This window comes from Daktulosphaira vitifoliae, unplaced genomic scaffold, assembly GCF_025091365.1.
Source record: "Daktulosphaira vitifoliae isolate Bord-2020 unplaced genomic scaffold, ASM2509136v1 Scaffold_5, whole genome shotgun sequence".
NCBI lineage: Eukaryota > Metazoa > Arthropoda > Insecta > Hemiptera > Phylloxeridae > Daktulosphaira > Daktulosphaira vitifoliae.
In genome coordinates this window covers 22,892,165-22,904,012 of record NW_026099576.1, presented here as the reverse complement: position 1 = coordinate 22,904,012, position 11,848 = coordinate 22,892,165, and the positions used below count along the sequence as shown (strand labels likewise).

Here is an 11,848-nt window from a genome sequence, read left to right as displayed (position 1 = left end):
GAAATAGAATAGAATACGAAATTAATATTACATTTAAAAGCGATATTTATTAATACATTATTTTTTAATAGGAATTTTCTAAATAATGCAATTTAGACGAATTCCATGTTTTAATGATACATTTCTAGAAAAGAAAAATTTTGTCTGAGATAGCAAGTTTTTTTGACCAATTTGGATTTGTAGAGCCTGCAAGTGAAATTATTTTTACAGAAATTATGGTTTTTGAAAATAGAATGGAATGATCAGTTACCCAAATTAAAAACAAATGGTTAGAATACAGAAATGGATTGCAAAAATTATGCACATTAAATAATTCGTCAAAATAAAATGAATGTTATATAAATTCACACATGAGATGCACCAAGAAATACGGACAGCGCACATCAAAGTTAATTTGCGCGAAATCCAAAGTGGTGCCATTAAAGTCAATTAATTTATACCTCACCTTGAATTATTACTCAAATATTATTATTTTCCCTCCTATCGCATAGAATTGTAATGAATGGATAACCACACTGTCTACAAATAGAATATACTCATGTCCCATAGAGCAGGAGAAAAACTTGCCCACAGGGGGGGATTTAAAATGACAACTGTTTCACAAAAAATTAATTTTTTCAACTTGACTTTTGAAAATGTTCCGGAAAGTCTGACACTTTTATATATATATTAAATTAAAGTTAATGTAATGGACTTTATTTTATCTTCACGATGAAAATGGCTACCAAATGCTATTTTTGTGTGAAAATTTTCGATTTTGCATTTTACATTTTTAATTTTATTATGCTATAACTATTTGAAAAATGCGTGGATCAACACAATTTTTTCATGAGAAGTAGTATTTATATACATCTTTCATTCAACATACTATTTTTTTAAATCGGATCATTTCCCTATATACGAGGGGGGTTCAAATCTAAAAAATGCATATAGAAAGTAGAACTTTTTCAACTAAACTTTTGAAAGTGTTCCGGAAAGTCTGACACTTTTATACATATCTTAAATTAAAGCTAATGTAATATTCTTTATTATAGTAAAAAAAAATGTTAGACTTTATTTTATCTTAATGATGAAAACAGAACATTATTATTAATAAAAAAAATACGATTTTTGTAAAAAAATTCTTTTTTATATTTTTAACTTTATAATGCTATAACTTTTTGAAAGATGTATGGATCAATATAATTCTTTTTTTTTATAGATGCATGATGTCTTTACCTATCATTTGGTATATTTTGTTTTTATATCTGACCCTATACCTACCCACAGGGGGGGAATTAAAATGACAATTCTTTCAACTTGACTTTTGAAAGTGTTCCGGAAAGTCTGTCACTTTTATATATATCTTAAATTAAAGCTAAAGTAATTTACTTTATTATGCAAAAAAAAAATTTCAGACTTTATTTTATCTTCACGGTGAAAATGGCTATCAAATGCTAATTTTGTGTGAAAATTTTCGATTATGTATTTTACATTTTTAACTTTATTATACTATAACTTTTTGAAAAATGTATGGATCAACATAATTTTTCTATGAAAAATACTATTTTTTAATAATTCCTTTTTCATTTGACATACTTTATCTTAATCAGGATATTAATAAGAAACTAGCAAATTATGTAGCTTTTGGAATAATCCACCAATTTTTTAAAATTAAACACTATCTAAAGATTTGCATCGAAGAGTTTTTTTTTTATAGTGATTTTAATCACTGTCAGATATCATTATACTTGATAACTATGCCACGTCACCACTGTGCCGCGACCCCCCTGTGCTGGGTTTTGTTTATATTGTATATGTATTATGCTTGCAAATAATATATTAATATTTATTTGTTAAACAATATACACATAACATATGTTTTAAAAATTCGTAGAACAATAAACAATAGTACACTGAATCATAAACAAATTACTCATCTTTTTTTACTTAAAACTGCTATACCTTTTCATAAATGAACTAATCAGTATAATTTTTATTTTATAGATGCATAATATCTTTTCTTATCATTTGATTATCTTAACCTTTTACTTGCCCACAGGAAGGGATTCAAAATGACAACTTTTTCAACTTAACTTTTGAAAATGTTCCGGAATACTGACACTTTTATATATATCTTAAATTAAAGCTAATGTAATATACTTTATTATGAAAAAAAAAAATTCGGACTTTATTTCTTCATGGTAAAAATGGCTACCATATGCTATTTTTGTGTTAAAATTATTGATTTTATATTTTACATTTTTAACTTTAAAATGTTAAAACTTTTTGAAAAATGAATGGATCAATACAATTTTTTTTATAAGAAATAATATTTATATATTTCTTTCATTTAACAGACTTTTTTTTTAAATCGGACCATTTCCCTAAATACAGGGGGGGTTCAAAACATAAAAATGCATATAAAAAGTAGAACTTTTTCAAATTAATTTTTGAAAGTATTCCGGAAATACTGACAATTTTATATATATCTTAAATTAAAGCTTATGTAAAATACTTTAACATTAAAAAAAAAAATTTCGGACTTTATTTTGTCTTCATGGTGAAAATAGCTACCGTATTCAAAAATATGCTATTTTCGTGTTGAAATTCTTGGATTTGTATTTTGTTTTATTCTATTATAAGAAGATTACACTGATTTTCATAAATATTACATCAATCTAATTGACATGGTATATAAAGTTAAACATATTTAAATTTTTTTGTTTCTTTGAAGTCGAGAAAAATAACTTTAAAATTTGAACTAGTTAAATTTCCATTTTTATTGAGTGACGAAAGCGACGTACGGTTTCTGAGACGGTAACACTTGGGTCTTTCACGCCTGTGGCACTGAATTTTCTCTTAATTCTTTTTGAGTTAGAAAAAATGTTTCACTCATTTGATTTTTATATCATTTATATTCAATAACTTCAATAAATATCAAGGATCCCATTAGTTTATACTCCTCTCGTGAGAAGAAATTCATTATAAATATTGTTTTACTATGTGGTTTTTTTTTTGTAGCTATCATTTATTTTCTCAGCTCTCACTTAATCTACTTTTTTGACAAATTTTTTTTTTATAATTAAACACTATCTACAGATTTGCATCGAAGCGTTTTTTATGATAGTGATTTTAATCACTGTCAGATATCATCTATACTGGACCCAACTATGCCACGTCACCACTGTGCCGCGACCCCAGTGTGCTGGGTTTTTTTAACTTAACCCTGTATGTATGTTCCTCTGTTATCCTTGCCGGATAGATTATCAGTAAAGTGATTTCTTTCTAGTTTTAAATACTAGTACCTTTGTGTATGGGTACGTTTGTCGCGCGTGGATCATACAACACAATCATACTTCCTGAGGGTTAAATGTGTCAGTATACAAAATTATTATTTTAATAAAACATTCTGTTTACTAAAATTATTCTAAGCTCTCTTAACATTTTACCAATTATCCGTTTATGGATTCATTGTAAATATGTTTGTGTAACTATTTGATATGAGCAATTTAAAAACAAATATATTTTTTTAAATCAATCAAATATTGAAAAAAAAATTAAATTGTTAATAATCGACACTATCTCAGTACTCTGCCAATACAATGATCATCGATCCACTCTGTTATAGCACAGAGGACCAGTACATCCATGATTATAAAAATCTATACTTGTAACTTAAATAATTATTTAAAGAACAAAAATTGTATCTTTATTGCACTATAAAAAGAATAATTTTATAAGTTATTATTTCAATGCTATAAGGACACAAGTCGATTAAGACTTTGTGCACTATTTGTTGGTAAATAATAAAAATATCTATTTATATTATTATTTAAATAATAACAGCATATAACCGTATTACGCATCAATCTCAATTGTTTTTCTTCGTTTTTATGTTATTTTCATATTAGATTTACTTTATATTTCTATATAACACATTATAATTTGAACTGAACTAAATATATAAAAAAAATTGTCGTTACACTTTTACTATATACAGTTTTTGTTTTCTAAGACATGTTTTATAAAATAATTTCTTTTGTTTTAGTATTCACAAGTGAATATTTATTAGAAAATGTTTTTGCTGCGACGATTTTTATTAGCCCAGTAAATCAAATATTTTTACATATACATATATATTTTTTTAAAAAATAATCAATTGTAATATTTAATTATATATTTTCTAAACAATTTGATCGAATTTATTTCTCATTTAATGCAACATTTTTCACACAAATAAAGTGATAATAACATAATTTGAACTATGAAACGTCACAAATTCTAAGGTGGACCGTTTATAATTTTTTGTGACGTCTATTTATGTATTTTATTGAGCAAGAGAGTGTGCGAATGAACCTTTTTCTAACATCGCGGTGTCAACAAGTCATTATTGTGACTTAGCGGTGTGGCTCCTCATCCTTTATCTGTCATTGACCGTGCTAGTATGCACATATTTTTCGTCTTCGTGTCACTTTTTTTTTGCTCAATGATGTAGAGTAGAGCCGCCAACGGCAAACAGCCAGGTCTTTTCAGCGAAGTATCCAGACCATCAGGATGGGTCCCTTCAGAGACCGGGTGTCCTTTTCTTTTTTTAATAATTATATAAATGTAATGAGCTTTATTTCATTTCATTTATGATATATTAACTTAATTTTATTTATGTGTGGAGAGCACGTGTTTCCTTTTTCTTCTAGACAGCGCTAAGGAGTGAGTGACATACAGCCCCTGGCGTTTTTTATTAATTTCCTAGTAACATTAACGGATGTGATCCGCTTTCCGTCTGTGATATTTGTTATATTATTTGATTTTGTTCAAATATTTGATTTTATTTTTGTTTCCTTTCTTTGTAGACGTAGTTTTTGATACACTAGTATTTTTTTTCATGTTAATCTTCTTTTTTTTAACAATTAAATTAAATTTCCTTAATAATTTTAACTGTATTATTTATTTTATTGCACGAGTAACTTAAGTACTCGCGTGTATTTTATCCCTGTCCCTTAGTCTACGAGATTAATCTACGATACGAGCTATAGTTTGTTTTATATATCAATCACTTACAACTACGATTATCATAGTTGTCGTTAATAAGCAAATAGGTATTATAATCATTTAAACATATAGCGATATATTAACTTAAATTAAACTATTAATTAACTTAAAATTAAATTCCACCAATGGTCCGGTAATCATATCTAATAGGTGTGATATCTAGCCTAGGTGGTGGCGACCGTTACTACTACAGCTAGTTGTAATACAAGTGACAAAACACATTGTTGTTGCAGGCCGACAAAAAATCCATTAGCAACTGTCTTCTAATTTAATCAAATATTTTATTTTATTTTTATAAATTTATTATTTTTGTATTTTTAAATATAAATGGCAAATTTTTTATGATAGTCTTAAATTTTTTTTTTGTTTTTTAGGGGGAAGTAAAAATTTATCAATATTCCGATGGTGACAGTTTTGTAAGCTCCAACTTTTGTTACATTAAGTTTAATTTAATTACATAAATTAAGCTTTTTAATTAATATTAAGATCAACATTATTTATATTCAGTGGTTATATTACAGAAACCGTATGCCGAGTTAGTTGTGAAGAAGCACTGGACAAAGAAAGAAGTAAATCATTATTTTACCCTACTAATTAATTTTATTTCAAATTCATTATAGTTAATGATTCTATAACTATACAAATATTTTAACCTATAATTTTCATTGTAGGCTTATGTAAAATGCGGTATTTTAGAATTGGTAATAAATTAATTTAAGAATATTACTTGAAATTAAAATAAATAATAACAAATATACAGGGCATAAAAGTAAATGTGGAGTAAAGGCTACAGTCATTGTCAGTTTGCCATTATTTGGCAATTCTTAATTTTTGCCTTGTTTAAACAAACCAAGACATTATAAAGTAATAATTTAAAACTTAATTGAGTTATTTATGATATATCAAAACTAGTTAGTGTTCTAACAGCTAGTATCTATAATGATTTTATGATGTATAGAAGGTATTCGAGCAAAATTCCTTAGTAAACTATTTAAAACTAAAAAATTTTTTTATAAGAGCGATACAATCGTTTAGAGTCTAGTCTTATTAGCGTAATCCCTTTTTCTGTATTCCAACTTTTCAAAACATTGTAAAAAATAGCAACTATTATGGACATTGATCAATTTTGGGTTTTGATTATCATCAGTAGTATTGTATGCTCCGCGCGCCTCTCCTCTTCCTCCACATACAACTACAAGGGGAGGGTTTTCCAACGTAAAATAACACAACTTTCCTAACATTCGATCATCTCTACGCCTATTAATTAATACATTTTGTGTAATAAATCAATTTTTATGCGAAATAATTAAAATTAATTTTCCAGTGTAGTTGCGCATTAACCCTTGAACGTACATACAAAAGCTTATTCCACGAATTAACACTGACCCTATCATTTAAGTATATTGATATTTTTACACTTGCATTGAAATATATTGCTACATGACCGCCGCCGTCGATTATCATTGGATTGTCATGCGGTTTGAATTTCAGGTTATAGTATTGGAATCATCTTAATATAAGTTTGAGTACATTTAAATAATTATCAATTGTTTTGACAAAAATTACGTACCCATAGAGGTGGTAACCGACATTGTTTTTATAATTAAGGCCTCCTATCATTTTGCACATGACAGACTGATAAATGGATGGCGCTTTATTAATACTCATTAGTAATCTTTTAAACCCAACCGTGGAAGTGTATGTTTATATTTTTATCCTTCAAAATTTCAACTAAAGTATGACTAACGTCATAGAATCCGTCTTGGGGCAAGTGTTCCAAAATTAATACGATACTAAATTATTAAATATCAATTTCATATTATATTTATTTGCTATAATAAATATTTATTCACATATTACTTTTATAAATCATAAAACTTGTAATCAGGATATAAATAAGGAAATAGGAGATCATGTTGCTTTAAGAATAATCCACCAATTTTTTTAAATTAAACACTATCTAAGATTTGAATCGAAGCGTTTTTTATGACAGTGATTTTAATCACTCTATACGTGACCCAACTATGCCACGTTCCAATTGTGCTGGGTTTTTTTTATGTTAGGTTTCGTCCTCCTTCCATTGAATTAGGTTAGTTAAAGTTAAGTTTCATTACTACCCTCTAGTTAAGTAGGACTAGGTGAAGGCGGAGAATATTTTTTAAGGTGCACACTTCATAACTGATAAGGTCTCAAACTTAATTTTTTAAATTATATTATATAAGCTAGTTAAATAATTTAATCAATTTCCAAATTAGATAATTTTCTTTTATATAAGCTACCAAATTTAAATTTGTATGTTGTTACTATAAAAAATCAAATTTATACTTTTATAAGGGATAAGAAATGAATCTATAAATATTAACTACTTACAAAACAAAAAAATAATACCACTCAACAAAATAACGAATATTTTTTAAAATCTATTATTTTACTAGAAATCTTGTAGTAAATGACAAATTAATTACCTTATATTTATATAGTTAATAATTTGAAATTAGCATTAAGAAATTCTTGGTTAATGATATTTTTTCAATAACAAGTTCACCTGATAACTTTCAGTATTAATAATTCAAATCTTTGTGTATATCCTTATTAGTGTATAATTTTTGGCAAAAATTACAAAAATGATTAACCTCATTATTTTGAATATATTTAAGGTATTTAAACTAAAAAGAAAAAATACAAAAATTTTTGCAGAAATTTATATAAATTATGTGAGTAATTGTGTTATTTGATCGTATCTAAAACACTTCATTTACAAGGAAAAATAAAAAAAGTATTTTTAATTCAGGATGACAATGAAGATAATAAGTTTCCAAGTTTAATCAAACTAAGAATCGTATGTAACTTTTCCTAAAAATATCAACTATTTTATTAGTAATTAAATAAGTAAATAATAAACACATAAAAAAAATACTAAAACTAATAAAAATTAAATGAATTTATTTCAATTTTATATCATTTTGTATATTTTTGTAATGTTCAAACAAAAGTAAAAACCTAAAATTGCAACTTTTTCAAAAGTTAATTATCCAAATTAATTTTTTTTTTTTAATTTCATTAAAACTAATTTATATCTTTTAAGAACTTAGGGGAAAAAAAAATCGTTGTAACAAAAGAATACAAACAGTGCTACTTTTCATACAATGGTATGTATATTTTAGATGAATTAAAACTTATCATTTTTGTTATGCGCAAGGTAGTTTAACAATAGTATGGCTAGATTTGTCTTAAGTCAGAACGGTGGCACAAAAAGAGTAATTTTTTATATATATTTATAAAGAAAAATCTACGTTGTCTTAAAATTCTTAATAATATAGTTATACGATTTCTCAAAACGTGATATCATTCTGTATAAATATAAAATATTATTGCTTAAACAATTGATTTCCACCAAAATATTTAGAATATATACAAAGTGTTTTCTTAACCATGCCCCTTAAAATAACATCGAAAATGTAAGAGTTAATCATTATTTCATTTTTTTTAACTATAGTGATTGTTTTTTTAACTGCTTTATCAGAAAAATTAATTTTCTACTACCATCTCTTATACCTTAAACTAGTATCATCTTTTGATTTTCAAATGGTAAACCGACTTTTTTATATATTATTAGATTTATTCAATTGAAAATAAAATTTTCTCGTCCATGTAAAAGGGAAATAACTCCTCCCCCTATTTACAAAAATTATAAATAATAAAGATTAATGTATTAATTATAAATATATTCAGGAAGGATTTTTTTAACATTTTATGTCTATCCAATATGTATATATAAGGAAAGGAACGGTCCAAATAAAATGTTGTGCTACGAATGGCTTATGATAAATTATAATTTCAATGAAATAAAAATTTATCACTTGTTGCTAATATTATTTAAAATTGGAATTTTAATTTTAATTTTAAGTACAAATTCAATTTTAAAATTGAAATTAAAATTGGCTAAGAAGGATTAAAACGTATTTTGTTTCTTTGTGATTAATAATTTATTAATAATAATATAAATAATATAATACTGAATTATATTTAATATTTAATATTAATTTTATACTTAATATAATTAATACAAAAAACTTGTAATCAGGATATAACTGGAAAAATAGAAATCATGTTAGTTTTAGAAAAATTTAACTTATCTTTCTAAAAATTAAACACAATTTAGAGATATGTATAAAAGAGTTTTTTATGATAGTAATTTTAATCACTGTCAGATAATATCTATACTTGTCACAACTATGCCTATTTCTCAATGCGCTGGGTATTTTTTTTTTTTTTGTTACATTAGTTTATTTTTTAATTAGAAATTATGCATTATACTTTTATGCACTATAAATAATTTAATAATACAAAAATTTTAAAATAATGAATTATTTTATTTACAGAAAGAGACATTAACAACTTGGAGTTATATATAAGGAACTTACACAATAAAATTATATTTAAAGTAGTTAGAATTTATGTAAGTCAATCTAACATATTTATGATATTAGAATGTATTTGGAATCTTATCTAATTCAATATTTCTATATATTATAGTATGTAGTGGAGGTATGTAGAATCTACATACCCACTCTGTGCATTTAAATGTATGCAACTCAATAAGTACTTATTCTTAAGTTGTTGTACGATCTATCAAATTTTTTTATAAGTAACAGCTACAAAATTTTTCTTTTGAAAATCTGAAATAATACGTTTCAAACGTAGTGAAAACATAATGTAAAAACTAACTAATATAATTATTATTATATATTTTTTATATTGAACGCAAAATATTTCCTGGTACAAAAGTTATTAATAATGTTTTTCATTTATGATGGTAATTAAAATAAAATTTGATATAAATTTTTAATTTGTTTTTAACAGAATGGAAATCTTGAAAGGAATTCTACGGTTTATGATAATAACATAAAATGTAAACTAGATAATATCCAAAGTTCGTCTTTATGGAATTATATTAAAGATGATCTTATTGAATTAAATTCTTTTGATAATTCCTATACAACGATTGAAGATTTATTAAATAATTTCACAATGATTGAAAAAAGAGTTGAACAGTTTCTACTTGAGGTAGATAAAATCATAGCTAATCGAACTACTAAATATGTGCTTTTACTAACTGTATATACCTATAAGATACTAAACATTGATGAATCTTTTGATTCTAATCCATTTTGGAAGAAATTAATAATATATTTTAAAAAATTGGATGAAGCAATAAATAAATTGTTAACGAGTAATAAAATAAGTTGTCACATAATCAACTTCATAAATGAAATGTATAGTAATTACCAAATTAATACTTTAATACATTTGGCAAACATATGCACACATGTTTTAAATATGTCCAAACAATTGAAAGATCATAATTGTGAAAAGTTCGAAATATCGAATACACAGATATCAAATGATACATTATGTAATGTTTTAAAAGATTTTCATAATTCGTACAATTTTAATGTTATACCAGATACACTAGATGAATTAAAAACAAAATTGGAGATAATTTTCAAGTTAATTAATATAGAATACGAAAATATTTGGTAACTTTTGATATATTCATTGTATAGGCTAAAAATATGCCAATATTTATTTTTAATTTATTTTATAAAAACTTTCATGATAATTAATACAGATTTAAAAACAAAAAAAAAAATTCTATTATTTTTTTCATTAATTCAAGAAAAAATTTAGTTATGAAATATTTTTTATGATAACTACGAGTGACGTCCAGAAAGTAAAGATACAAGCCTCCCTACGGCCACAATGAATTTTTTTTTCGAGCATTGGCACTATTGCAACTTTCGGTGACATGTCGCGAACAAGTTCAGACCAGTACGGTTTTAGTACGTTACGTTTTTTGTCCGTGAGAGGTTTTCACAATGGGCGAGTCATCGCGCGCTACCGCCACCTCTATTACTGAATATTCAAAGTGTGAAGTGAAAAGTGTGATCCATTTTCTCGCTCAAGAAGGAATCATTCCCACTGAAAGTCATCGTCGACTTGTCAAAGCATATGGACCAGATGTTATGAATCGCCAAAACGTCACCAAATGGGTACGAGAATTTTGAGAAGGAAGAAAGAGTGTGCATGATAAGGAGAGGAGCGGCCGGCCGTCTTTGGTGACCGACGATTTCATCCAAAAAGTCGAACAATTCATCCGTGAAGATCGTCGTTTGACTCTCGACGAACTTCTCGAGAAGTGCCCAGGCGTTTCTCGATCTGTTCTGCATGAAGTAATCTCGAATTGACTTGATTACAGGAAACTGAGTGCTCGTTGGGTCCCAAAAATGCTCACAGAAGAACACAAACAGTACAGGATTGAGGCAGGAAGAATGTTTTTGGAACGTCATGACGAACAAGGAGAGGAATTTTTGGACAGTATAGTGACAGGAGATGAAACTTGGATTTCTTACACGACGCCAGAAACCAAAAGACAATCAATGCAGTGGCGCCATACACATTCTCCCAGTGCCAAAAAATTCCGAACAACTCTTTCAAACCGGAAAGTCATGGCATCCGTTTTTTGGGACAGGAAGGGAGTTATCCTAGTCGATTACATGGTCCGTGGCACTACCATTAATGCACAAGCATATTGTGAAACCCTTAAAAAATTAAGAAGTGCCATAAAGAACAAAAGACGGGGAATGCTGACAAAAGGAGTGTGTCTTCTTCATGATAACGCTCGCCCCCATACTGCTCGAGAAACACAAGAATTACTGCAGCAATTTGGTTGGGACATTTTGTTCCACCCACCTCACAGTCCTGACTTGGCCCCCAGCGATTACTATCTCTTCACCAAGTTGAAGGAAGCNTATCT

The 11,848-nt window shown here is 26.6% G+C and overlaps 1 protein-coding gene across 2 annotated transcripts; it reads left to right on the top strand.

Moving 5' to 3' along the window:
- The first annotated feature begins 3,968 nt into the window (after nucleotides 1-3,968).
- Nucleotides 3,969-10,615, top strand: LOC126906597 (uncharacterized). 2 transcript variants are annotated; one of them, XM_050687255.1, is made up of 9 exons: nucleotides 3,969-4,089; nucleotides 5,406-5,447; nucleotides 5,553-5,600; nucleotides 5,703-5,732; nucleotides 7,689-7,745; nucleotides 7,823-7,870; nucleotides 8,117-8,180; nucleotides 9,414-9,490; nucleotides 9,895-10,615. In XM_050687255.1, exons 1-9 carry the CDS (start codon nucleotides 4,000-4,002, stop codon nucleotides 10,573-10,575), a joined length of 1,137 nt encoding a protein of 378 aa, XP_050543212.1. In that variant the 5' UTR covers nucleotides 3,969-3,999; the 3' UTR covers nucleotides 10,576-10,615. The 2 variants fall into 2 exon arrangements, with proteins under 2 accessions (XP_050543212.1, XP_050543214.1); XM_050687257.1 differs by lacking the exon at nucleotides 5,703-5,732.
- The last annotated feature ends 1,233 nt before the right edge of the window (nucleotides 10,616-11,848 follow it).